At 47.6% G+C, this 27,985-nt stretch overlaps 1 protein-coding gene across 3 annotated transcripts; it reads left to right on the top strand.

The window, feature by feature from the left end:
• The first annotated feature begins 516 nt into the window (after positions 1-516).
• Positions 517-27,985, top strand: LOC119363457. 3 transcript variants are annotated; one of them, XM_037628815.1, is made up of 13 exons: positions 517-735; positions 1,250-1,347; positions 1,541-1,770; positions 3,441-3,608; positions 15,622-15,979; positions 16,078-16,221; positions 17,435-17,587; positions 17,671-17,787; positions 20,589-20,666; positions 21,182-21,331; positions 24,756-26,564; positions 27,017-27,067; positions 27,192-27,985. In XM_037628815.1, exons 1-11 carry the CDS (start codon positions 639-641, stop codon positions 26,460-26,462), a joined length of 3,300 nt encoding a protein of 1,099 aa, XP_037484712.1. In that variant the 5' UTR covers positions 517-638; the 3' UTR covers positions 26,463-26,564; positions 27,017-27,067; positions 27,192-27,985. The 3 variants fall into 3 exon arrangements, with proteins under 3 accessions (XP_037484712.1, XP_037484713.1, XP_037484714.1); XM_037628816.1 differs by having other exon boundaries at positions 24,756-26,596; XM_037628817.1 differs by having other exon boundaries at positions 518-735; positions 1,626-1,770.

The following is a 27,985-nucleotide window of genomic DNA, read 5'->3' as shown; positions in this document are numbered from 1 at the left end:
TTACCGCTAACTAATTTGAAGAATGATTGGCTCCATAATTGAATACCTCAGTCGAATTGAAAAGCTTCAAAGTTAGGGAAGAATAGTGACTTAAAATAATTGAATGGAGAGCTTCTTGAGCAATTGTTGACCCAGTCAAAATTGAGTGACTCGATTTAAATTGAAGACCGTAATTAATTGTAAGGCTTAAAAATTAGGAAGCACATTTTATAGTATAATTTTTTTTTGCGGGAATAGTATAAAATAATTGAATGAAAAGCCTTAAGAAATTATTGATACGGTTAAAATCGGATGACCCAATTTCATGGGAGACCTTCAATTGATTCCGAGCCCTTTAAAATTAGGGAGCTGTTCCGTGGCCGGCTGAAGGCTGACCTGGCCCTTTTATTCACGTGCCGTGTCCTGGGCCATTCCTGAACCAAAAATCCGTGCCCACGGGCCGGCCTGAAAAGCATGGACCATATGGCCAGATTTGGGCAGGAGTAGCAGCTGCCGCTCGGGGCAGACGCGCATTTCTCAATTCTCCGGTCGACAAGAGTGGTTTGCAAGTGCTACAGTACAGACTCGGTACCTGAACCCAACCAGACGCCGCCCTCTGAGGTACCGACCGCTTAACCCCGCAAAAGCTCCAGGACGGCATGCTAGGGCCGCCGGGGACGGTGGACATGGAGGCGGAGCCGGAGGCTGCAGCCGCGCTCGTGGCCTTGGGGTTGGAGCCCTCCGCGTCGCAGCTCGGTGAGCACAGCCCGTTTGCACATACATCCGTGGGATTACCTAATTATCTTTTGAAGGAATGCGATTTGTTGAATTGATGCGGATATCTGTCAAATATGAGGCTCTTCAGAGCACCAGCTCCGTGCTAAACTCAGTTTTGTTTTGATAAATTTGTCCAATTTTTAGCTGTGCTAGCTATGAGCTATGCTAACGCTGAGCTTCCAGACCTAGGAATGGTGAGGATTTGGTACCAAACCTCTTTCTAGGGAGTGGCAGGCTCTTCATTTCGTTATCTTGTAGGAGTACTATCATTTTGTTCCTCTTGGCTGGTAATTTGTCCTGTTTAAAAATGTCAGAGAGAACCTCGAAGGCACTCGGATGCTTGCGCGTCACCACTTTGAGCTCTGTAATTAGTAGCTGGGGTTTTCTTACATCCGGGATGTAGCTTTGAGTTATATCAGTTCAGATAGTTGATGGTGGATTTGCATTTCAATTATACCCAGGACATGACTTGTTCTTTCATCATTCTACACAGATGTTTTCAAGAGCAGACTTCGTTTATTGATTGATGGAAATACGAGCGATTTTGATACGTGGGTATCATTGATAAGTTCTGCAGAGGAAACTTCTGTTGTAAGTGATTTTTTTATCTGGTTCTAATTAGTTTTTAGTAGTTTAGAACCAGCACGCCTCGCCTTTCCTATCCATTATCATATAACTTCATAAACAAAAGGGAAAATGTTTCTTTTCAAATTTCAACACTTCTGCATGCCAGACCTATTGTATGTTAAGCAACATCTGGTTACTGATGTTTGCATTCTTCCAGAACGACATAAGGGTTATTAGCTTGGTCTACCATACCTTCTTATTGGAATTTCCTTTATGCCACGGCTACTGGATTAAATACGCAGCTCATAAAGCAAGGTTATGCACATATGATGATGTGGTGGGGGTTTATGAACAAGCCATCCAAGCAGTACCTCATTGTACTGATCTTTGGGTCAGTTACTGTGGATTTGCTATGAGTGCGTATGAAGACCCTGCCCTTATTAGAAGGTAAAGAAGACACAGATGTAACCTGTCCCTTCTTTTCTCCAGAACCAAATCTCTCTGGATCCTTTCCCTTCTTTTCTTTGTATAAACAAATTTTCTCACAGTGTATTCGCCTGTATGTTTTTAGGATCTCAGGCTATTTAAAGGTTTCAAACCGACAGTACTTCGTGGACCAGCAATCATGCATTTCATGTTGTTTAAATTATAACATTAGGTGGAGATAGAATACAGATTGATCAAGTACTAGAAAATAGACCAGTCACGTTTTCCATGTAGTGTAGACTTCTATAATTTGTACTCCCTCCATCCATTTTTACAAGGCCTAACCCCAAAATCAGTTTTTCCAAAAATACTAGGCCGAATTGGTCTCGCGTTGCGCGTGGCCATTAATATGTAGCACACCATGCCTGGCCTTTTCCATTGATATTTAAGGTTGTGCGTGCATGCAAACAGCCCTTACCAATTGTGATGCACATGCATACGAGGGGTTGGAGGGATTAGCACTAAATAAATGGATGGAGGAATTAATAGAGGGGAAAGTGTGGGCCTATGTACTAAATGGAGTTTGCATGCGCAGTCATTTACTACAATTTGGTTGGCTGGCTGGTCATAGTGGGGAGTAACTTAGACTAGTAACATGCATATGTTACTAGTCTGTGTTATTATCTTTATAGTGCATAGTATCATAGATTAGTATCATAGGTGGTCTCGTTTATTGCCATGCATGACACATAGTAGCATCACATTTATTATGTTACGGTATCTACCTATGTTACTATAACCATCTCTCTCTTCTTTAATTGCCTGCCACATAAGCATGTTTGCGAGTCCCAAGTGCATGATACTACTTATGTTACCCCCACTATGGCCAGCCTAATTTGCTTCAACTTTTGGGCTATTGCCTTGGTATGAGATTCAAAACTTAGGCTGGTCATAGTGGGAGTAACATAGGTAGTAACATAGATGCCACATAAGCAAAAATGTTGATGTGGCAAGTAGTTAATGAGGAGAGAGGCAAATAGAGTAACCTAATATGTTACCATCACATAGCGCTTTCCAATGCAAAATGAGTCTACAAGACAATAAATGAACATGTGTATGTTACTACACATATGACACTTCCCACTATAAGGGTAGTAACATAGAGTAGTAACGTATGCATGTTACTACTCTAAGTTACTCCCCACTATGACCAGCCTTGGGCCTTGTAAAAATGGATGGAGGGAGCATCGTGTTTGTTATGTATTGATTGGGGAAATCTTGATTCCTGAGCACGAGGACTGCGGAAGTAAAGAACCGGGGAAATAAAACAATGTTGAAATTTTGACCTTATTAAACAAGATACTTAAATTACTCATATCTCTATCTGTCTGATTGGTTGAAGGTTAAAATTTCATGGTATACACTCGATGTTTGTGGTTGGATTAGTATGTGAAACAATGTTACCCAATGAAATTGAAATATACTGTTAAATGGAAAGAGTATACTGTAGTGTGTTAGAATGTAATATCAATATCTCTTGCAGCAAGTTATAGATGCACAATATTGTTGAATAAACATCCTTTAATCCGTTTGATACCCCTTTGGTCCTTTTTATACCAGATCAGCTCATGATTTTTTTTGTTATGTTGCTGTTGTGCCATCACTAATTTTTGCTATGGCTTTTTCGACAGCTTATTTGAGAGGGCTATGTCTCTTGTTGGAAAGGATTACTTGTGTTATCATCTTTGGGATAAGTACATAGAGTTCGAGAATTCTCAGAAGCAGCTGATTCAGCTTGCTACCATTTATATTAACATGTTGAAATTTCCCACAAAGAAGCTGCACAAGTATTATGGGAGGTACATCATAGTCTCTTCATTCCCTCACTACACTACTTTTTTCATCGCCAATGTTAGGAGCTAGGGTTCTGCCCACTCTTGGCCGTAGGCAGCAGGGGAAGGAGGGGGCTGGGCGTGGCGTTGAGCTGCCGCGCCAGCGGCTGGGCGCCGTCGCAGGAGAGGAAGATGGCGGCTGCAGCGCAAGAGGCAGGGGGCGGCTAGGGTTCCGGCTCCTCTGGGAGCCGGGCAATAGAGATAATCTTCTTATTGCTTAATTCCAAAAAGAGTCTTACAGCCTATATTTATAACCTAGATAACTTGCATAAGAATTAACCTAAGATAACTTGCATAAGAATTAACCTAAGATAACTTGTGGGCTAAGATTGCCCGGTGGGCCTCTACGGCCGTAACACTTCTCCCCGCCTGCACAAACAACTCGTCCTCGAGCTGTAAGGTGGGGAAGCGCTTGCGGACTCCTCGAGGCGATCAACCAGCGTCAAACACCTTCTCAACAGCTGGGGCGGTCAGGTCGGCGGCGACGGCGTCCTCCGGAATGTAGTCTGCAACCTCCATGTAGAAGAGTCGTGGGCAGGCATGGCCGGGCGTGTAGGGCTCATCGCAGTTGAAGCACAACCCTTGGTGGCGACGCTCGAGTAGCTCGGCTGAGGTGAGCCGGCGGAACGGGCGTCCCGCGGTCGCGGCGAGGGGTGTCGCAGAAGCCTGCGCAGGCCGACCCTGTGTGGAATCCGGCCCGGGTAGCGACCTAGCGGTCCGGGACGGTGATTCCTGCTGGATGGCCACCGCGCGGCGCTCGAACGTGCAGGCGTAGTACATGGCCGACTGGCGATCCTGGGGTCCGCGAAGCTCCACGTCGACGCGAATGTGATCCGGAAGGCCACCGACAAAGAGGTCGGCCCGCTGCTGCGCCGTCACACCCGACGCATGGCATGCCAGGGCCTGGAAACGGTCGGCGTAGTCCTGCACCATGGAGGTGAAGGGCAGGCGGCCGAGCTCCGCCAGGCGGCTCCCGCGTACTGGTGGCCCGAAACGGAGAAGACACAGCTCGCGGAAACGATCCCACGGGGGCATGCCGCCCTCGTCCTGCTCAAGGGCGTAGTACCATGTCTGGGCGGCCCCGCGGAGATGGTAGGAAGCTAGCCACGTGCGCTCCGACGCGGGCGTGCGCTGTCCGCGGAAGAACTGGTCACACTGGTTGAGCCAGTTAAGCGGGTCGTCCGAACCGTCGTACGTGGCGAAGTCGATCTTGGCGAACCGGGGCGGCTGCTGGTGCGGCGCGCCATGGCCCACTGCCTCGGCAGTGCGGAGCGCTGAGGACGACGCTCGGTCCATGGTGGGAAGGCCGGCGTAGTTCCCTGTGGCGCCCGACGCCTCGGGCTGCAACTGGAAATCCGACGGCGGCCGGGCCTCCGTGTAAGCCGGCGGCGGCCCGTGGAGCCAGCCGGGAAGCGGAGACGGTGACGAAGGAAAGCGGACCTCCTGGATCGGGAGTCCGCTCGGCGAGGACCGGCCCAGGCTAGGGCTGGGCGGGGGCGGTGGTGGCACCTGCACGGGTGCAGCCGGGAGGGACGGCGCGGCGCGGGACGGCGCGGACTGCGCGGCCCAGGTCGGGCACTGTGGGCCTTGGGCGGCGGCTGGCGCCGCGAGTGTCGGCGTCGGCCACTGTGGCCAAGGCGGCGCCGAAGCCGCCGGTGAGGGAAGCACCGGATAGCCTCCGGTGATGGCCGTATGTACGGAGTACCACGGCAGTGCCTGCTGGCCCGCGGCCACGGCCGGATGGAGCGGCGGGAACGGCCCATACGGGCTAGCCAAGTATAGGCGGATGCCCTGGACCGCGACGACCAAGTCGTTGAGCACGCCGGCCATGGCCTCCGGTGTGAACTGCTGCGGCGCTGGGGGAGGTGACGGCGGTGGTTGCTGGATGGGGGTTTGCGGCTGGCCCTGGCCCGGCGTGGTGCCGGGTGCGGGGGAGATCGGCGCCGATAGGGAGGCCGTGGCGCCCGGCGACGCAGCGGCGGCGTTGGTGCAGTCGGTGGCAGCGGCGGTGGGGGAGGCGTTGGGCAGCGGCGGCGGTGGTGGTGGCGGGTTTGGAGGTGGTGAAGACATGGTCGAAACCCGGGTACCTGATACCAAGGTGTTAGGAGCTAGGGTTCTGCCCACTCTTGGCCGTAGGCAGTAGGGGGAGGAGGGGGCTGGGCGTGGCGTTGAGCGGCCGCGCCGACGGCTGGGCGCCGTCGCGGGAGAGGAAGATGGCGGCTGCAGCGCAAGAGGCAGGGGGCGGCTATGGTTCTGGCTCCTCTGGGAGCCGGGCAATAGAGATAATCTTCTTATTGCTTAATTCCAAAAAGAGTCTTACAGCCTATATTTATTACCTAGATAACTTGCATAAGAATTAACCTAAGATAACTTGCATAAGAATTAACCTAAGATAACTTGTGGGCTAAGATTGCCCGGTGGGCCTCTACGGCCGTAACAGCCAATGACTCTAATTTTATGCTCAGTGGAACATTTGCTCGTTGAATTCTAACACGACTGCCTGAATAAATCATGTAACCGTCAATAAGTCGTTGAGCATGTTAAGGGAGTATATGTTGCTCTTCCAGAGGTTAGATTTAGGGTTAATTTGGTTCTTTTGTCATACGCAGCATTAGCATTACTAGGCGATTTTTTTTTGCATCGCTGTAGATATTTGGGTCATTGGATTGTATATTTGTTGTAGGTTTTTGTAGCATCATGTGTCCCCCCACCCCTCAAGGGGCTTTATCAGGTTTGCCAATTGGGCTAGTATCATGGAAGAGTTTTCTTGCTCAATTAGGCTAATTCAATCTATATTTTTGAAGACCAATAGAAGAATGCACGGCGCGTTGCTGCAAAAATTTGTATGAAACAAAAACAGCGTGAACTAATCAACCTAGCTAATGTCTTTACGGTTCATCTTGTAGCAAGCTGATTTGGTTTCATATCTAAGCAAAATGTGCACATATGTCGGCTTTCTTCCATGGAGCACGGGAGTGTGAGCTGCATGCATGCGTCTGTTTTCACACTGTAGGCGTGAGTTACTGCGTGCATGCATCAGTTACTGTATGTGCCTGGTGGAGCTGCTCTCAACGTGTAGATGGATGGCTATTGTAGACTGATCTAATATATCCAACAGCTAAATTAATTTTGATGATGTGGCTCAAGGAGAAGGGAGAGAATTCCTAGTACTGGGGCTAGCTTTAGATATAGTAGATACCATTAACTTACATTGTCCAATAAGGTTAGATAGTATTGGCAAGGATGGTCAAGGGATCAATTAGGCTAGTTCAATTTCAAAAGCTACCTGTTGAATGTTAAGAGTTATATTGTGTTCCATGTATAGCATGTATATTTTCCCTGTTGTATGAGGGGTTTCTTGCATATTTACCACCTCCCCCCCCCCTCCCAGGAAATACAAGGTGCATATTTCCTAACATGGTATTAGAGCCTAGGTAATTTTTTTTGCATGCGCAATTCGTACCGATCTAATCCCACGCTGCCACCTTCCTCCTCTTGGCCTGACGTTGCTCCGCTGCCACCCTTCTCCGCCTGGTAGTTGCCCCCCCCTCCACGCACACCTGCATCTTCCACGACGTGTTGTGGCTGATTGTTCTTCTGGGTCAACGCCGATTCCCGCGCATAGCGACGCCCACTCGCGGATGGATTGGGCCCGCCCGCTCAACGTCAGGTCTTTTCCTTCCGGCCTGTCACTCACAGAGACGCACAGATACTACTTGTACCAAGCAGGCAAGCTGGTTGATCGATTCTTGATGCTGCTCATGTATACTAATTGTACTAAGGAGGCAGGTGGATCGATTCTGGCTGCTGCTCCCTGTTGCGGACTTCATGTCCCCCTGCCCTCCGGCTCCGTCCTCCACCGTGGCCGCCGAAAGGCCCTCCCGTTGCCTGCCAACCATTGGGCCTTTGATTTCCTTCCTGTGGCTGACTGCATCTCCCAACGCATCACTGTTCTTCGATCCAGAGGAATGGGAGTAAAAATAGTATTAAAAAAGGGCACAACGTTTTCGTCGGGTATGCATCTACCTCCCTGCCCGCGGACTCTTGATGGTGTTCTTGATCCCATTTTGCACATGTGCCTTTCATCGGTGCTTGATGCTCATCCACATGTGACGTCATCCACTCTGCCGCCCTCCGTAGGTTGTGGTGATTGCCGCTCCTCGCATGATCGCACATGGTGATTGCCGCTCTACACTGACTCCTCTCTCAACTTTCACCGACAATGTTGGTGTATATCGCTCCATCTACTACACCTCGCACCCGCCTCCCCTTGGCGCCTGGTGCTTGTTTGGATGCGACATCGTCTTCTCAACCAGCTTCTGCAGAAGATATTGTTCATGCTACACCGCCTCATCTAGCGGCTTCCACGGGTGGTGGTGGCTGCTCCTCTGTCGGTGCTGCTACGTTGACTATTTCAACCGTGTCCTTCACCGAGCATGAGATTGTGCGACTTTGCGGCCTGCTGATTGCCTCCGGCTCTCCATTGCAGGGTGCATCTACTTCGACCTCTTCAGGTGAGTAGTTGAGCCCCTGAGTGAGTAGGAGATTACGCACCGAGTAAGAGATTACACGACTTCGATGCCTTCTATCTGCATCTTTCGGTTCTCCATCGACATGTTCTGCTGGTTCTGCTACTGACTCTTCTGGCATTATGAGACCACCTTCTGCAGAGGCAGGTATATCTCCATGGATTCTTGATAACAGAGCATCTTTTCATATGACTCATGAATCATCTACTCTGTCCTCTATTCGGCCTCTCAATTCTCCTGTTCATGTTCTTGCTGCTGATGGTACCTCCCTCCTGGTTAATGGCCGAGGACTTCTTAGCACTTTGTCTTTTCATGTTCGTGATGTTGCTCATGTTCCTCGACTTACCATGCAACTCATTTTTGGTGGTTAGATTGTTGACTCTGTTTGTAGGGTCATTCTCGACTTTGGCTCCTGTTTTGTTCAAGATCGTCATACTGATGCTCTCCTTGGCGCCAGCCCGCCAGCCCCTGAGCATAAGGGCTATAATTGTTGGGATTGTTTGTCGGATGCGTATTTCTTGGGATGTGACTTGATGATTCCCATCCCTTCTACTCGCATTCATCTTCCTCGATCTTTTCAGTGGAAGATATCTCTTTCCTCACTTTTCTCGACACTCCTATCACTCATGTTGCGCCCTTTTCCATCCGTCCAACCGCTCTTGCTCCTCCGACTGTTGCAGATCCGATGCCGTCATCTCCTATGGTTTCCTCACCTCACTTGTCATAGGTTTTGCACCTTAGAGCATCTCCAACAGCCGCCCAACGCGCGGCGCGCTAAAAACCAGTTTGCAGCGCGCCCATCGCCAGGTTTGGCGCGGCGGGCAGCGCTGGCTCCAGCAGCCGTGGTAAAATGCAGCGCGCGCGTAGCTCCAGCAGCGCACAAAAATGCAGCGCGCGCGCTCTCGCACAAACACTCTAGACTACGGTGCATATGCATAGATAGATAGATTATATACATAGATATTTCACAATACATAGATAAAACGATACATCGCATAGATAGATAAAGAACTACGGTGCAACTAGATAAAAAAACTACGGTGCAACTAGATAAACTACAGTACAACTAGAACCTACTCCGAGTCGTCCTCATCATCATCATCATCCTCGGTGGTGTTGTCCGAGGTATCGACCCAAATGTCATCCCAACGTTCATTGTCTGTCCCGAAGAACGACTTCCCACCGACATTGACGAGATCGCACTGCGATATGGCCAGTGCCTTGCGCCGATGCCTGCCCGCACGCTCCGCGCGGCGCCTTGCCGTCCTCTCCGCCTAGAAGGCGTTCTCGGCGGCGACGTCCTCCGGGTGGCGCCAGTGCCACTCCGCCAGTCCTCCTCGGCGGTGAGGAGGCGGCGTTGCAGCCGACGATGGTCCTCACGGTCCTGGTCTGTTATCAGACGAGGCGGAGGGGCGACGGCCTGCGCCTGCTCGCGCATGTTGACGTCGTGGAAGTTCATCTGCGCGCGAGGCCTCCCTAGGCGCCACGCCGCCGCGTCGTACGCGCGGGTGGCCTCGAACATGCCGAGGACGAGCGGAAGTCGCCGGACCGGATCTCGGCGTAGTAGGCACCGGAGGGGCGCAGGCGGACGCCGCGGTAGCCCGATGATCCCCGACGGCGCAGCGGCATGGTGGCGCGGTGGTGGCGGGGCGCTGAAGCGGCGAGGAAGCAGAGGAAGCGGCTAGAAAGCAGTGGAAGCGGCGAGGAGGCGGGGGAAATGCGCGGGTGGCAGTGTGGAGCACCGCGTGGCGCGTGCCGGAATTTATAGACGCGCCGGAAGCGGTGCGCCAAATCTACCGCGTGACCGACAACTTTCTCCCCAGCGCGCGCAAACGTTTACCGCGCGCACTTGTTTCCCGCCTCCGCTGGAGCGCGCGAAAACTTCCCGCGCGCGCTAAATGGGCATTTTACCTCGCGCGCGCGTCTTTTGGCGCGGCTGTTGGAGATGCTCTTAATCCTCAGTGGCTTCCCCATCTCCATCACCAGAGTCTATTCTGGTGATTCCTCGTATTCTTTCATCTTTTCGTCAGTATTATACTCGTGCATGTGTTGTGGATGCTGTCTACTGATGTGCCATCTTCCTCGTCTCAACCTACTTATTGCTCACGTGCTCGCTCGCTTTCGCCTATTGACCGCTATGCTTTTTCTAGCGTTGGCACTGCTTTTCTTGAGCTGACTTTTTATCGTGATGCTGTTGTTCATCTTGAAGGTGAGCTTGCCATGGCGGAGGAAGATTGCTGCCCTTGAGCGCACCAGCATGCGGAGGAAGATTCCTCCCCGTGTTCGTCCCATCACTTGTGAGTGGGTCTACAAGATTAGGACTCGCTCCGATGGTTCTCTTGAGCGCTACAAAGTTCGTCTTGTGGCTCGTGACTCTCAGCAGGAGCGTGGTCGTGATTACAATGAGACTTTTGCTTCTATGACCCATATGACCACTGTTCGCACACTTCCTGCTGTGGCCTCTTTCCGCCATTGGTCTGTCTCTCATCTTGATGTTAAGAATGCTTTTCTTAATGGTGAGTCGCATGAGGAGGTTTACATGCAACCACCACTCGGGTATTCTGTTCCTGATGGCATGGTATGCCATCTTTGTCGCTCTCTCTATGGCCTTAAACAAGCCCCTTGTACATGGTTTGAGCGTTTCACCTCTGTGGTGACTGTCGCTGGTTTTTCGGCGAGCACTCATGATCCTACGTTGTTTTTCCACCTTTCTCCTCGTGGTTGGACTCTTCTGCTTCTATATGTTGATGACATGATCATCACTAGTGACGACCCTGAGTACATTGCCTTTGTTAAGGCACGTCTTAGTGAGCAGATTCTTATGTGTGATCTTGGCCCTCTTCGTTACTTTCTTGGGATTGAGGTTTCCTCTACCTCTGATGGCTTCTTTACTTCCCATGAGAAGTATATCCATGATCTTCTTGCTTGTGCTCCTCTTACTGATGAGCGCACTGTTGAGACTCCCATGGAGCTCAATGTTCACCTCCGTGCTTTTGATGGTGATCCCTTGTTTGATCGTATGCGTTATTGTCATCTTGTATGATCCCATGGAGCCTTATCTATCCTATCGTGTCCATATCTTGAGTCAGTTTGTTTTCACTCCTACTTCGGTCCACTATAGTCACATTCTTCGTGTTCTATGTTATCTTCGTGGCGCGATCTCTCACCGTCTTTTCTTTCCTCGCTCCAGTTCGTTACAGCTTCAGGCCTATTTGGATGCCATGTGGGCTAGTGATCCTTTGGATCGCCGTTCACTTTCTGCTTACTGTGTTCTTCTTGGTGGTTCCCATGTTGCCGGGAAGATGAAGAAACAGACTGAAGTGTCCCGTCCGAGTGCAGAGGCTGAGTTGTGAGCTATGGCTCTTGTGGCAGCAGAGGTGACTTGGTTACGGTGGTTACTTCAGGAGTTTGGTTGGTTTGGTGTGTTTGTTACTACACCTACTACACTCTTGTCCGACAGTACATGTGCTTCAGAGGTGACTTGGTTACGGTGGTTACTTCAAACTAAGCATATAGGTGTTAATGCTTCTTTTGTGCGCGCTGGTGTGCATGATCACGTTATTGCTATTCAGTATGTGCCTTACGAATTGGAGTTGGCGGATCTCTTTACGAAGGCCTAGACTAGAGCGCAACATGGACTTTATCTCTACAAACTCAATGTTCTGGATCCACCCTAGAGATTGAGACAGAACCTTAGTTGCAGATCAGAAATTGTCGTGGACTACTAAAAGGGGTGGGTGCTAAAACTACCCATGCAACAAAATCTCCTAATTTATACGTCAACTGCATCTGCACAGGATTACATATGTTGCAATATTATCTGTTTACTGCTGCTGAAGTTTGAAAGTTCAATAATACCTTCTATAATTATAATTTGTTTAATTTTGAAGAATCTATCAATCTAGACTGTGATGCATTCCCATGCTAACAGGAGAAAAATAATCTGGCGATCTATCTAGTGGGACTAGGTCCTAACCGTTCAGATTTACTCCTCATGTTAATGACCTTTTCCAACTCCAATGCATTCATCTACCAATGATGCCAACCAACGACCTTAGTGTCATAGCATGTGGAAAACAAATGTACGTAGAACAGATGCTGCATCCGGTGTACTTCGATTCCATACAAGGTAGTTTGCGATCTCTGTTCTACAATTGGAAGTGGTGGAGATGAAGATGTAATCCGTAGTTCACACCCTTGAGAGAGTGCTAATCTCCATTGGAGAGGTGGGAGACAACTAATGCTCCCACGACAACGAATGTCTCACCCAAACCTCCTAGTACCTTGGTCAACAAATGCCCAAGTACCCTCTCACTAGGGGTAGCTCTTGGGGCGAGCTCCAAACCCTCACATACGAGCTTGGGGCACAACCACACAACTTGGAAGTTCCCAAGAAACACCAACCGTCTAGGATTCCCCACAAACCCAAAAGTAACAGGATTCATGAAGGATCTCATGAGGAGTCAACAAACTCGAGTTTTGCTTTGCTGGAGTTGTAGATGGGGATGTCCTCTTGCTCTCCCTGAAAGTGTAGGTGCAATGAAGGGCTAGGGAGGGAGACCTCAAGCTTTTGAGGCGTTTAACAATGGTGGAGAGTGAGTGAAAGTTGTCACCTTCTTCGTGGGGAAGAAGATGCCTTTTATAGGCTATCCCTAATTTTGCCGGTTATGCTGCTAGTCTGGTAAGCTCGGAGGGTCCGGGGGACCTTCGAGGTGCATCCGAGCGAAAGCAGAACTCATCTATATTCGGTCGGAGGCAGTTGGGGACCACTCTGAGGGTTGAAGAACCTGGAGGCTCCCGGAGCCCTTGGAGGTTTCAAGCCTCAACATAAGTTTTATGTGTTTGGCTTAGAGACCACCCGGATGGTCCGAGGCTCACTTGAGGGGAAACACTCAACATTTTGATTTTTTTTTCAAAACTATCACTATTCTTATAGCAAATTCAGAAACTATAGCACCCAATGCAAAAAAATCAAAACTATCGTGTGGGCCGAAAAGGGAGTTTTCGGCCAGGATTTGGCCGAAAAGGGAGTTTTTGGCCAGGATTTGGCCGAAAAGGGCTTTTCGGCCGTGCCTCGGCTGAAGAGGTGTGTACCTGGGCCGAAAAGGCCTTTTTGGTCAGCTGTAGGCCGAAAAGTCCTTGGGGCCCACCTTTTCACGTTAACGGGTGGCCGAACATGCATGGCTCCACTCTTCGGCTTATGTTAGGCCGAAATGAATTTTTTTAAAATTTTCGGCGTATGGTTGCACAGTATTCATAACCCAAAATTTTTAAAAAAATCATTTCGGCCTAACATAAGCCAAATAGTGGAGCCATGCAGCTTCGGCCACCCGTTAACGTGAAAAGGTGGGCCCCAGGGACTTTTCGGCCTACTGCTGACCAAAAAGGCCTTTTCTGCCTACTGCTGACCAAAAAGGTCTTTTCTGCCTACTGCTGACCAAAAAGGCCTTTTCGGCCCAGGTACGCACCTCTTTGGCCAAGGCACGGCCGAAAAGCCCTTTTCGGCCAAATCCTGGCCGAAAACTCCCTTTTCGGCCCACACGAGGCCGACGGGGTTATAGTTTTGATTTTTTTGCATTTGGTGCTATAGTTTCCGAATTTGCTATAAAAATAGTGATAGTTTTGAAAAAAAAACCAACATTTTGGGGCTCTCTCTTTCATAGGATGTGGGTGTTTTTGGCTTGCTTTTGGTTTGTTGATTCCCGCACCTAGATCCATGGCGTATCCTCTCTTTATAGTACGGCATAGATACAACTCAAAAACGAGAAACCTGCGGTAGAAAATTGACGTGTTGTCTTCTTTTATCCTTTTTGCTTAGGGGGTTGCTGGCCAACTTTATGTTTCATTTTGAAAGGTCGTGTTTAACCACTCGAAACATAGTTATTCTTCTAAACATAATGCCATTAACACCAAAAGCCTCATTAGGGGCAAGATGTACAATATGCTTAGTTTAATTTAACCACAATATTATGATATTGATCAATATTGGTTCTAAGAGTTATAAGTTGAGCTCCGTGCACTCTGATAAATCTTTGCGTTTGAATCATCATAAGATGCAAACCTCATTAGGGGCATAGTTTACAACCTCATCTTCCTCTATCTCATCCTCATCATCATTTGGCTCAACATAGATTGGAGTGTGATGACCGGCAACCCACTTTGTCCTAGGAGCACGGCGAGTACTCCCAGACCCATGTCCTTCCTCCAACGAACCATGAGTTTTCGTCACAAAGAACTGCTCACTGCTGCCCTTGTGATTCTTTGCCCTAGCATCCCCAACACGGCCATCCGAACCTGTGAAAAGCATGGGATACGATAGTATATGATAAATGGAGGGGGGTGCTCTCTGGGCCCTCAGAGGAAGCCAAAAGAGGCTGCTTAAAATAAATGGAGGTGCTCTCGGGACACCTAGGAGATCCGGTATAAATCTGGAGATCCTGGTGCCTTGGAATTCCGAGTTCCCAGGCCTGGAGCTCTGGGGTAGCTAGAACGGCTGCCTTTTCCTTGACAAATCCGGGCAGAGGGAGTTGGCCCTGGCTATCCTGGAGCACCCAAATCATCTCTCATTGCAAAATATGAAGATTTTGTGGCCTAAAAGGATCTATCCTGTAGAATATGGCAAATCCTATCTATAAACTATGAATTAACGCAACAGGGATTCAAAATTGAGAGGAGAAAACAAGGCATTACCTGAGGAGATCGACATCCTTGCCCTAACTTGGTGGAGGATGGTTTCTACGACGTTTCCCGGAGGGTAGATACCCGAGAACGATGAAATCAGAGGTCCTCCATGTGGAGGAAGAAGATGGGTGGCATCTAGCGCAGCATGTTGAAGTAGTTCCTTTAACACTAGTGTTGTACACGATTGATCTGAGCTGTTATAACTCGTTTGTATTGACTCGACAGCGAATATTTTTCTACTCCTATGGGCCTGAGCTAATCTTGGACATTATAGTTTGGTCCCACTAGACATGTGACTTGTACTCCCTCCGTTCCACAATGTAGTGCCTATAATTTTTTGAGAAGTCAAACTTTACAAACTTTGACCGAGTTTATAAAGGAAAACATGTGCATCTAGAATATCAAACACGTATCATTAGATACATCATGTGATGTATTTTCATATTATATATATTTGGTATAGTAGATATAAATACTTTTTCTCTATGAACTTGGTCAAAGTTTGACTTTGCAAAAAATCTGTATGTACTACATTATGGAATGGAGGGAGTATAATTTTTCTATTCCTCCGATTAGTGTGTGAACTTTAAAGGTTTGTAATTAGTAGAGTAATACTCCCTCCGTTCCAAAATAGATGACCCAACTTTGTACTAACTTTGTACTAAAGTTAGTACAAAGTTGAGTCATCTATTTTGAAACGGAGGGAGTAGATCTGTAGAAGTCTTCGCTGATGCCATTTCATTTGTTTTCGTCTTCATTTTTGCTACCAGTTTTAAGAAGTTGGTGACATCATTGGAACAAGAGGTTACACATTGCGGTGCTGAAATATCATCAGAAAATTTACATACTTCTGAAGCGATGGAAGCTGAGGAATCGGAAGGGTATATCTCTACTAAAGTTGCTGGCTTATTTGACCAAGGTGGGCATCTTAAACCTAAAGCACTGAAGCAGTACTTATTTGCTGGGGAGCGTTTCTACCAAAGGTCCAGTGAACTCGACAAAGAAATCTGTGGCTTTGAGGCATCCATCAAAAGGCCTTTTTTTCATGTCAAGCCACTTGATGATGACCAACTTGAAAACTGGAACCTGTATCTTGACTTTGTTGAGAAGAATGGCGATTTTGATTGGGTATTTTTATTCTTGTACTTGTTTTTTTGTGCAGAAATCTAGCTGCATCGTCTGTGCTAGCATATGATTATATCTCGCTCTTGGCCTCTCATTTGCAGGCTGTAAAACTTTATGAGAGATGCTTGATCCCCTGCGCTAATTATTCTGAGTTTTGGATTCGCTATGCTGAGTATGTTGATGCCAAAGGTGGCAGAGAGATTGCAAACTATGCTCTTGGTCGAGCCTCGTCGTGTTTTGTGAAGGTATCATCGATTGGAATACTATTTTGTTTGCTACATCTATTATTATTATCATTATTAGTAGCAGTAGCAGCTTGTATAATGAACTTACATTCTTCTTTATCGACTTGCTTTGCCAAGTACATCGAAGGCGGCGGAACCACTTGTGTTACATCTCCCAGACGCATGCATAATTCCCTCTATTCTGCTGTTTCTAAAATCGTTGGAAGATAGCCCTTTAAAATAAGAACCTGAAGTTTTTAGAACAGCTATAGCCTACATAGAAAGGAAAGTTATACATTGTGCTGTAGATTTTTCATCTCAAAGTTCACTGTTCCCTCCAGAGGCATTTTCTTTGCCTTGTAATCTTTGCCTTGTTCTTCTGAGTTCTCCTCAGAGTCGGAGCTGCGTTGTCTGGCCGTAGGTCGACTTGTCGTCGATTAGGGTGGGCTTTGCGCTGTGTGTTTCAGTCTATGGGTGTGGGCTTGGCCCTTGTTGTTCCGGTTTTTGCCCGGTTTTTCCGTAATTAACTCCATGTGTACTCGGGTTCTCTACCCCTTCCTTTTCTTCTCTAATACAAAGATACGCAGCTCTCCTGTATGTTCGAGAAAAAAATTATAATACAGCCGCCTTTACATATGGATAGCACATATCTGAATCTAGTTTTTCCATCTGAAGACGAGATCACTTCCTAGCTAACAAAGATAATATTTTATCTGTCGCCATAATATCTTGCTAATCAAGATAACAAATTATTCTAAGCCTACCCAGCCAGCCCTAGTATTGCAGTCGCTGCTACCTAGATGCGTGAACTCCATGGGCCCTAGCTGGCTGCAGGTCCACTGCCATGTGCAGATGTGCTGCTGCTGTCACTGTTCTGCCGCAATGTGCACTGTGCACATGACACTAGCCATCATTTAATCAGTTAATCTTCCGTTATCATTTTATTATAAGGGTTTAACGGTGACTCAGATGACATATTGTAGTACTTGAAGAGCATCTGTATCTATTTTCAGTGACTTGGCATATATTTTAATACCGCTTGTGAAATCTCTGTATGCATCCATTTATGTATTTAAAGAACGGTAAGCGGTGTAATCATGCATTCTCAAAATGGAGTGATAAATGTTTACCGCCTGTCCATCAACTTTCTTACTTGTTTGTACTTTAGAACATGCAGCTCCATGCTACCAGCCTGGATTCTGTTGTATTTTTACTCTTTGTTTCATTCAAACAGGGAGTTCCGTCTTTCAGTATGTACTATTCAATGTTCAAAGAGCAAATTGGTGATGCACCAGGTGCTCGTGCTCTTTTTGTTGAAGGAAGCAGTAATTCCACTTCAGATTTCTGCATGAATATTAATAGACTGGCCAACATGGAGAAACGCATGGTATACACCAGTTTTCTGTGCATTGGTGCTGGTCAGCTTCTTCACGAGAATATTATTCATTTACACTGTTCAACTGTTCATAGGGAAATACCAAAGCAGCTACTGAGATATATGAGAATGCAATTCAGGATGCCATGCAAAAGCAGAACACTGAAGTACTACCGGACCTGTACACTAATTTTGCACAATTCAAATATGCGGTAGGTAATATGAGACCTTCCACCGACATCAAGTATCATATGTACATCTTGTACTATATAATATACTTTCTGCTAAGGCATCTTACAGGCATCAGGTGCTATCTGAAAATAATTGCAGATTTTGGGTTGTTCCTTTATCTGTGATGCTTTCCAAATTGCAGCGTACTAAATTAAATCAGGATAGACAGTATCATTGTGAGTAGCAGTATCTGTCTTAGAATTGTAAATATGGGTTTGTCAGGGTAGGATGGTCCCACATTGGGATTGCAGTGTGAGTTATACTAGCATCTAATGCTTAGGTTCAAACATAAAAAATTATGTGGGTCAGCCTATCAAACGCAGAGTCTTATCCCTTAATTAGAGTGCTGGTTGATGAAGCAAGTTTTTTAGGAAAGAGTCCAGTGAGTTTAGAGATCGTATTAGAGTTTGAATAGACTTACGGCTTGTCGGTCAAGTCTTGTCTACTATATAAAGGGGCTGACCCCTCTCAGTAAAGCAGAGAAGAATATTATCTACTTTTATTTACTTTTCAGTAATTAGGGATTAGGGTTATGTCAGTAGTAGATCTTTCCAATTTGGTATCAGAACCATCTAGGATGGCAGGCAAAGAATCGAGATCGAGGTTGTGAAGCAGATGAAGATCATCACGAGGCAATTGGAGGCCTTTACACACCAACGAGCGGGGAGGACCAGCCGCTCCTTGCCGAGCTGGTGCAGCGCTTGATGGCGCTCGGGCAACGGCTGCCAGCCCTCCGCCGTCACCAGATTCCGCGGCTGCAGCAGCTGCCCATGCCACCACCTCCCCAGTGACGACGCACCCGTGGTGCTTCCCCTTTCCAACAGTGCCTCCGGTGCCCCCTTCTCCAGTGGGGGAATTGCCGCCGGCGGACCCCTATCCGTTGGGCAGATTGCCCCCCCCCCCTCTTTCCTGCCTTCCTCCGCGTACCTGTTGTTGTAACACAACCCTGTGCCGACTCCTGCCAACCACCACGGTGCTCCATCCCCCTTTTACCACCTCCAGCCATCTACTTGCTCGCCGCAGCTGCCCCTAAACATCAATCTGGGCCACTTTGCACCCCCACCTTACAGCTCAAATTCCACCCCAATTTGCTGCCCCACCTACCAGTAGCAGTCCTACAATAAGCAGCTTTACCAGCAGCAGCCGCAGATCGCCGCCGCTTCTACCACCTTCACACCTCTACCTGCCAACCGATTTCATACACTGTTATGGCCGGGAACCCTTCACAACCCATCTATGGATCCACCCCGCCCATCGCCTCCCTTCCGCCCTTGCCTAACCACCATCTCGGTTTAGGTTCGGGTTCCGGCGTTCCGCACTTCCAGAAGCTCGACTTCCCAACGTATGATGGCTCGGTCGATCCTCTTGGTTGGCTCAATAGGCGCGAGCACGGACGAGGCCGACAGCGTCTGGACTGCAGCCTACCACCTCACCAATGATGCTCACTTCCGGTACTTACAGCTTGAGTGTGATTTCGGCATCACGACATGGTAGAAGTTGAAGGAGGCTTGCCACGTTCAGTTTGGGACCTCACTTCGCGCAAATCCCTTGCGAGTTGGTGTGTCTGCCATTCACTTTCTCGGTCGCCGACTACACAAGCAGGTTTCTAGCACTCATGTGCCACAACAATAAGCCATTAATACCGTCCCAATAACGGTTCCTGTACACGGCAGGGCTGTCCAATGGTCTTCGCATTGACGTTGAACTTCAACGACCATCTGACCTCAAAACCACCATCTCCTTCACCAAGGCCCCTCCGATCCTCCTGCGGTTAACTCAACTCCAATATCTTCCCTGCCAGCACCACTTGCATCTGTTCTGCCGTCGACCACTCGAGAGCCGACTCCGCCACGGCAGGTTCGGCGCCCCACCCAAGCTGAGTTGGCAGAATAATGTCGTCAAGGCCTTTGCTTCAACTGCAAAGAGATTTATGTTTGGGATCACCGGTGCGCGTGACGAAGATAGCTCCACAACTGGTAGCACCCAAGGTTCTCTGGGGTGATACAATGTGAACCCTAGGGGTGGCCCGATCTTCATGAATTGGAGGTCGATTTGAGGAAGAACGTGAAGAACACAAAAAATAAAGGACACGAGGAAAGGAGATAACTGAAGGCATAACACACTTGTAATCATAGATCCACACCACAAGGTCAACGTGGTTTCTACAAATCCAAGGAAAAGCAAGAACAAGGTGGGAAGTTCTTCCCCAAGTCCTAAGATGAGGAGGGCTTGAATTCCACATGGGAAGGAGGTCTTGCACCCTTGCAGTCTTTACCTCGCAAGGTGGCCTTGTTCTCCACGAGGAGCCATCTCCACAATGGAGGAATCCCACTAGGGGAGGTAGATGAGCTAAGCTCTGTCAATGAGTTCTGTTCTTAACTAACCCTAGAGAGGAGGTGGGGGTGGAGTATTTATAGTCCAACCACAAAGGGGTAAGGGGAAACGTATACATGGGCCTTTGGCCCGTTTACTGAGCATAGGCAGGCACGTCCGGGCAGTCCGGGGTGACTGGCCTGAACAGTCCGGGTGTAGCGGACGGAAGTGTAAGCGGGGTCCTATTGATGTCCACCTGTCCTGCCAGTGTTGTGCTTTGAGTTATATTTGGGCCTAGAGTGTCACGGAAGATGCAGCAAATAATTGAGTCATGTGTTATGCTCTCCTGACTAGAAGAGTATATATTCACCAGTTGATGTTTCTGCTTTTAGTTTGGACTGACATATGTTATGCTTAGACATAGCACATTTGTGCTTTTATTTTTGGCTGATTATGTCATGTTCTACAGGCAAGTCATAGCATTGGTGAAGCTAAAGAAGTCTTTGTCAAGGGAATAAAACAGGCACCCTGCAAACCATTGATTAAGGTGCATGTCTTTTTTTTTCCTTGAGAAAACGGTGGGCTTTATTAACTTGGTGGTACAGACAAACCGCTGACCATACTAGTTTATACGTTTGGAACCGAGTCAAAGCCAAACATCAGTTGCATCTGGGTCCATATAAGCACCATTAGCAGCCAAGGTATCAGCTAATAAAATGCACTCACAATTACAACAGACAACCTTGAAAACTATAATACTAGTAAGAAGGATAAACTTTGAATCCCTTAATATGACACCATGTCTTGACCAATCATGTTCGTTGCTTACCAACGCCAGCTTGAGGACAGTGGCATCAGTTTCGAGCACCACCCATCCCATTCCTGCATCAGAAGCAAATTGCAATGCATAAATACAAGCATGCATAGCATCGGCTAGATTAGATAAGCCTCCATACCCATTCCATGGACAGTGCCATTTATTCTTAATGAGCATAGTTTCATTTTTTATTCTTTCCTGTCTGGAAAGAGACCTGTGTAATACCTTCTGTGATCTTCCACTAGGGATTCATACAGTTCATGAGTACATACGGAGGATCTACAGAAATACCTCTGCTTGATTCTGTTATTGCTAATGCCGTGATTCCTGGATCGGGCGTATCAACAGCTTTAAGCCCTGAAGACCGTGAAGATATCTCGTTGTTGTTTCTAAAGGTTAGAGAGTTACCGGCAGTTTGCATTGTGTATCTTTTTGTGCATTTCTTTAGTACGGCTGCATGTGTATCCTTTGCAGTTCGCGTGTTTGCAGTTTAATGCACACTGGCGAGCACACTCCATTTACATTCACTTTTCTAAGTGGATCGAATAATCATTTCTAAATGAAATTCTATCTCTTTCTTCTTGTTCTGCGCTTAATATTATGGGATTCAGTAATCTGAAGTATAAGTGAATTCAGTAAACATTGTGTTGGAGTCGTCTCACTACATCTTAAGTGACAGGTGGGCATCACTCAATGTGAATGTAGAAAACAGTATACATTGTAGTGCACTGGAAGATAATATCCATTCTGCCATGCCACGGAGAGCGACATAACTGCGGTCAAGGAAATCCTTGGCCTGTTTGGCGGAGCGTCCGGCCTCAAAGTTAATTACGCGAAGAGCTCGGCCATGGTCTTGCATGGGGAGCAGGTTGCCACTGAGATCATCTCTGGCCTGGGCTGTTCGACCGCTGCGCTCCCAGTCACCTACCTCGGCATACCCTTGACGACGCGCCGCCCGTCCGCCGGTCAGTTACAGCCCTTGGTCGACAGGGTCGCCGGGCGCTTGCCCACCTGGAAAGCATGGCTTATGAACAGAGCCGGCAGGCTTGCCCTCGTCAAGTCGGTCCTCTGCGCGATCCCGGTGCACCAGCTGCTTGCTTTTGCCCCCACGAAGAAAACTCTGAGGCAGCTCGAGAAGATTCAACGGGGATTCTTATGGGCTGGGCGAGCCGTCACCAACGGCGGTCACTGCCATGTGAACTGGCACCTCGTCTCCCGCCCCCTCGAGCTTGGGGGTCTCGGGGTTCGCGACCTTGAGCGCACCGGGCTTGCACTCAGACTGCGGTGGCTTTGGCTCTCGCGAACTGACGAGGGACGCGCCTGGCAAGGGCTGGATCTCCAATTCTCCTGCCATGAGCGCTCCCTGTTCTTTGCTTCCACCTTCATGGCCATTGGGAACGGCATGAAAGCCCTGTTCTGGGAGGATCGATGGCTCAACGGGCGCTCCGTCGGCGAGCTCATGCCCCTGCTCTACAACTGCGTCTCCAAGCGACGGCGCAAGGTTAGAACGGTGGCCGAAGGCCTCAACGGCAACGCTTGGGCCCGTGACATCCAGGGCGTTCTCGGCCTCCACGAGATCGGTCAGTACCTGCAGCTTTGGCACCTCGCGCAGCAGGCCACACTTCGCGATGCCCCCGATCAACTGATCTGGAAGTGGACCACGAGCGGCATCTATTCTGCGCAGACTTGCTACCTGGCCACCTTCCAAGGATCCACGCACTCCTACTCCTGGAAGCTGATTTGGAAGGCGCGGGCTCCCCCGAGGGCCAAGTTCTTCCATTGGCTCGCTAACCTGGATCGCTGCTGGACCGCCGACCGTCTAGCCCGCCATGGCCTGCAGCATCATCCGCGCTGTCTTCTGTGCGATCAGGCACCAGAAACGATCCGGCACCTCTTGCTTGACTGCCCCTTCTCGAGGCAGGCATGGCACGAGACCCTGGCGTGGCTGCGCATCCCAGCGCCGATCCCTAACCAGGAGCCCACCCTCATGGACTGGTGGCAACACACCAAGCACGACACGCCACAAGCACAACGCAAGGCCCTACAATCCGTAGCGCTCCTAGTACCGTGGCTCGTCTGGAAGCATAGGAACAGCTGCGTTTTTGATAACGCGACGCCTTCCCTCGGCACGCTCGTCGACCGAATCAAGGAGGAAGCCGGCTCCTGGGTTAAGGCCGGAGCGGCAGGTCTTAGAGTAGTCCTCCCCCCTACATGGGACGTGCACTGAGCCTTGTATCTTATTCTCGCTTTATTCGTCCTAGGACGACTGTAACTGACTCCCTACCTGTTCAATGAAAAGAAACGCAAGGTCTTTTGCGTTTTCTCGAAAAAAAAATCCCTGAATTTCGACGGTATCTGCTTTTAACACCTGGACTGTGGAACTTCGAAAGGCTAGAGCACTGAACCCATACTTTGCTCTCAAGGTTTGTTTTGCTACCGTGGTTTTAAGCTTGTTATGAAGCAGTCACCCAGCAATCTATAAGAAATCTCTCCAGAAAAACAAAACACAAGCACTTTATAAATACTTGTCTTGAGAGTACTCTTAGATTACTACGATGTACTTTCATGTAAAGTACTCCCTCCGTTTACAAATATAAGATGCTCTTACTTTTTTCTGAATCGCGGATGTATAGACACGCTTGTGTGTGTTTGTTCACACATTTTAGTCCGTATGTAGTCCATACTGAAATATCCAAAACATCTTATATTTGTGAACGGAGGGAGTAGAGTATTTGGTTTGTGAGTAGTTTTACGTTAGCATCACAGTGTGTACCTTGTTTCAGTAATAGATACTCCAGACAGGCAAAGGCTAGGATACCAAATTAGGGCCACGTGACAGTGTATGACTTACGTTTCCGGGTCACGGTGTTGTCTTGGACGCTCCTGGTGCCAGACCTCTGAGTGGCTCTATGCTTTTTTATTCAGTCAGAAGGTCCCAGAAAGATGCGAATGACTGCTGAACATTGTAGATTCTGAATCCATCCACTGCCGGCTGTTAGATTGGCCACAATCAAAGGTTAGATTTACTTCCAGGCTCTAGTCAAAGATTGGTACACACTATATAGGGGTATCGAACCACTGAATCCATCCACTGTCTTACCCCGTACAGCCATGCTGTCTGGGCAACCTGGCTATCTTCAGCATGGTTGTTATCCCGTTGTGAATTAACAACAAATAGTCAAACGGGGTTTGATATAAATTTTTCTGACACATTCTTTGCTTAAGATCATGAAAGAAATGCACTTTATTATTGGTAATGCATATATGCAGCCAATTTTTAGAAAGAAACATAACAAATGCTCTGAAACATTTCAAACATACTTGTTGATTACCTGCAGCTAGTTCATCACTATGATGATTTGTCTGACCTCTTATTTACTTATCACCAACTGATCATCTATCCATACATGCCGTATGCTCCAAGCCTTCATTGTGAAGGTGAATTATTCATCCAGAATTGAGACATTGAAGTGGCTGAGAAGGGACGAGAAAATGCTCATGTCGATAGCAGGCCTAGGAGGCGGAAGACTTACATTGAAACTCCATTGTCACTTGATGGAGGATGAATGGCAGGGGAGCTGTGTCAGATTCTCTCATGTCATGCACGTGTGACATTTAGTTAAATCTTTGCTGTCATGCTGTAATGGTTTGAACTAACTGAAGCAGTGGCCTCATATTTGTTCTATTTTGTTAGCATGCTGATGAAAAGTACTGGCATACAGTTCTTATTTCCCCCCCACACAGGAAACTTAGATTCTTTCTTGTCCGTTATCTCCTGCATCTTTATATTGCTGGCCTCAACTGGTTTCCTGCTTGCAGTTCGTTGACCTTTATGGGAGTGTCCAAGAACTCAGAAAAGCATGTGCTCGACACAGCAAACTTTTTCCTCACAACACAAGGAACCTGTCACAGCGGTACTGTACTACTGACTGTAACAAGAGGAGAATAACTGAATTTCTGAGGGTTGCTCATGACTGTTCTCCAGAAGGCACGATCACATTAAAACAGTCATCCAAAAGTGAAACTTGTTCTTGGCAAGTTGATAAAGAAGTCGGTTCGCAAGTGGATATGGATGCTGTCAATTCAGGAGAAGGACAGGGATATGGTGATGAGCAGAACATAGGGACTGTTGATGCGCAACAGGAGGTTGGCGATACAGCTCACAGCCAACACAGCTTGGTCAAGTATGGAATTCAAAGCCAAATGTTTTCGCATGCTAACCAAGATATCAGTCATGATTTAACTGTATGCGAGCAAATTGACCAGACAACAATATGTCATGCTTCGGTAAGTGAGAAAGCCATTCAAGCTGAATCACGCAATCATGATTCTCCTTCAAATTCAATTGCTGATCGCAAGCAGATTGATGCTCAGGACAAGATTAAGGCCATTGAGTTATATGCAGTTGATCATCATCCAGGAGCAGTATGCTCAAGATCTGAACCATCATCTGGGACAAGCTTACTCAAAGGAAGTCCGTCCGGTCCAACTCCAATATTTTTGGAATTAGAGAATAAGCAACTTGAGAAAATCCAGGTAAAGTTGGAAACAGAGCATGATATGTCTGTCAGTAATGCAAAGCCAGAGAGCTCTCGTGATAATCCAGAAGCAACTCAATGTGGTACGGAAGTCTCTGCACTCAGTCAAGACCATATTCAGTCTTCACAGACACAAGATCTGTCAGTCGGCGCAAAACCTTCCAGCTCAGAAATGGCAGCAACACAAATTACCACGTGCTCTCAGTTTTCTCCCGACAATGCAGTGACTGCTCAAGCTCCCCTTCAGCACCACATGGATAATTCTCAAACGTACCAATCCATTAACCTTTTTCTAGCTGGACAAAACATGCAGCAGATGCAGCAGCAAGAGCCTGCTTATGCAATTTCTCAGAATGTTCATACATCCCCACACTCTCAAGTTCACCTCGTCGCACAACCGAACCAGGGAAACCAACAGTACATGGAAATGATGCAAGGGTATGCATCCCAGATGTGGCAATATTACCAGCAACAGCTGTATCACCTGCAGACTCAGCATAATCAGCAGATACAGAGTTTGCAACAGCAGCAGCTTCCAACCGAGCATCTCCAGCAAAGCTTTACACAACAGGTACAACAACTAAACCAACAAATGGTACTTTGGCAGCAACAGGTCCAGCAGCAACAACAAAAACATGCACAACAAGTTCAGCAACAGTCTGACAAAACACAGGGTGAGTATCACTCAGGGGATGCTAAACATGAACAAAATAAACATCAGCAACAAGAATCTGAAATTGATCAAAGCCAGCAGTTTCAACAGCAGCAATTGCTTTATTTCCAGCAGCAGCAGCAGATGTACTTTATACAGCAGCAACAGCAAATGTACCAACAACAACAACAGCAACAGCAGCAGTTAATGCAGCAGCAACAGTATCTCTCGCAGATGCTGCAGCAGAAACAAGACATGGAACAACAGCAGCAGCTCTTTCAGCAGCAACAGCAGCAGCTTTATGATCAACAACAGAAGCAGATGGTAGTTCTGTAGCAGCAGCAGCAACAGGTTGCCCAACAGCAGATGCAGCAGTACCTGCAACAGCAAGCAAGCCAACAAGTGTTCAAGGATCAGAATTGCGAGCTAAATCATGAGGTAGCTATCCTGCTGATTCTGCTAAATGAAGGGTAGGAGTTGGTGTGCTAATCTGGTTGCTCTGCATTATGTTCCCAACACTATTTGAAATCAGTGTGACTAATTCAGGACTTCAGGCTACTGTCCATTATGTTACAGAAGATATTTTAGTACTCCCTCCCTAAATGCTCTTATATTTCTTTACGGAGGGAGTACTAGTGAATACCAAGTTCAGCTTTGTGTCCACTCTTGCTGTACCTTAAACATATCAACACGTCATAAAATCCAGCTCGCCTTATTTCTCGACATATATTTTTGGTAATTCATGATATGTGACATCACAAAATAGAATCAATATTGAATATTTGCCATTGTCTTCTGGAGGAAAGTGTGGCACAACTAACTTGGTATTTAAACATGTTAAGTTTCATTTGCCAACTGTGTCGTCTCTGAGCATTTCTGTATCTCTTCAGGATGCAAGGAAGATGCAGCTGGAGCATGGCCAACAATCTGAAGCATCACAGGTGACATCCAATATCAACACACTTGGATGTTTTAAATCAGTTTTGAAGCATGTTGCCCCTAAAGCAACAGGTCTTTGCTTGGGTCTTAAATTTGCCTCGGTCCTAATTTACTTGTCTCCCGCAGAGTGATGGTTCCAAATTGCGGAGTGGTGAGCAATCTGAGTTGTCCTACCCATCAACTCCACAGTCCCAACGTTCCAGTCATTGAAGTAATCCATGTATGTTCCAAGCCAAGGATCTATGAAATTCCAAGTGATTGATCTAACCATTTGACACTTCGATCCATCAAAGTATTTTGGAAAAGGGACGTTTCATCTGTTCCATGCCCTAACAGTATTCTGTGTCTGAGTGGTGATGCTGAGCTTCCCCTTTCCCCTGGTGCAGAAGCTTGAATGCGCGTGATTGCGATTGCTCAATCTAACACATTGAATGTTGGTATTATACTATAGCATTTTGTGCCTTCTTCGAGAGCAACGGCCAAAATATGAAAAACTAGCTTCTGCTGAAATATGAAGTCACGAGGAATGTCAGCTGTGACTGACAGCTCGCCGTGGTTCATATCATGAGTGTTTCTGCTGAAAGAGCTTTTGGATATGCTGGGGGAACCGTATATTTCTTCACTGATTTCCAAAGTGTGAATCCTTTGCAGTCTGATGCTACCTTTCTGCAATAGTGGTATATCACTCTTCAGAATCGGAGTTGGCGACACAGGAGAGCAAGGAAAGCGAAGTGTACAAGGCCGACTAGAAAATGTGTAGTTCTGCCCTTATCTTGATGGGTACCATGTCATTATTACACAATCTAGGGGCCAAACAACTGTTACGTCACTATTACACAGTTAGCAGGTGCGGTATTTTTTACTAGCCAAAGTGTGAATAGAAATGATGGTTCTAACAGTTACCGCAGCGATCTTGACAG

Source organism: Triticum dicoccoides, chromosome 2B (assembly GCF_002162155.2).
Source record: "Triticum dicoccoides isolate Atlit2015 ecotype Zavitan chromosome 2B, WEW_v2.0, whole genome shotgun sequence".
Lineage (NCBI taxonomy): Eukaryota > Viridiplantae > Streptophyta > Magnoliopsida > Poales > Poaceae > Triticum > Triticum dicoccoides.
Note: the sequence above shows the minus strand (reverse complement) of the source record. Positions and strands in the feature narration are given on the sequence as shown.

Bases quoted from the DNA above. Each gene is read 5' to 3' on its own strand.
- LOC119363457 (XM_037628815.1), top strand. From the start codon at position 639: ATGCTAGGGCCGCCGGGGACGGTGGACATGGAGGCGGAGCCGGAGGCT. The intron at 15,980-16,077 runs GTATTTTTATTC...TCTCATTTGCAG, and splicing joins AGAATGGCGATTTTGATTGG to GCTGTAAAACTTTATGAGAG. The intron at 17,588-17,670 runs GTATACACCAGT...AACTGTTCATAG, and splicing joins CCAACATGGAGAAACGCATG to GGAAATACCAAAGCAGCTAC.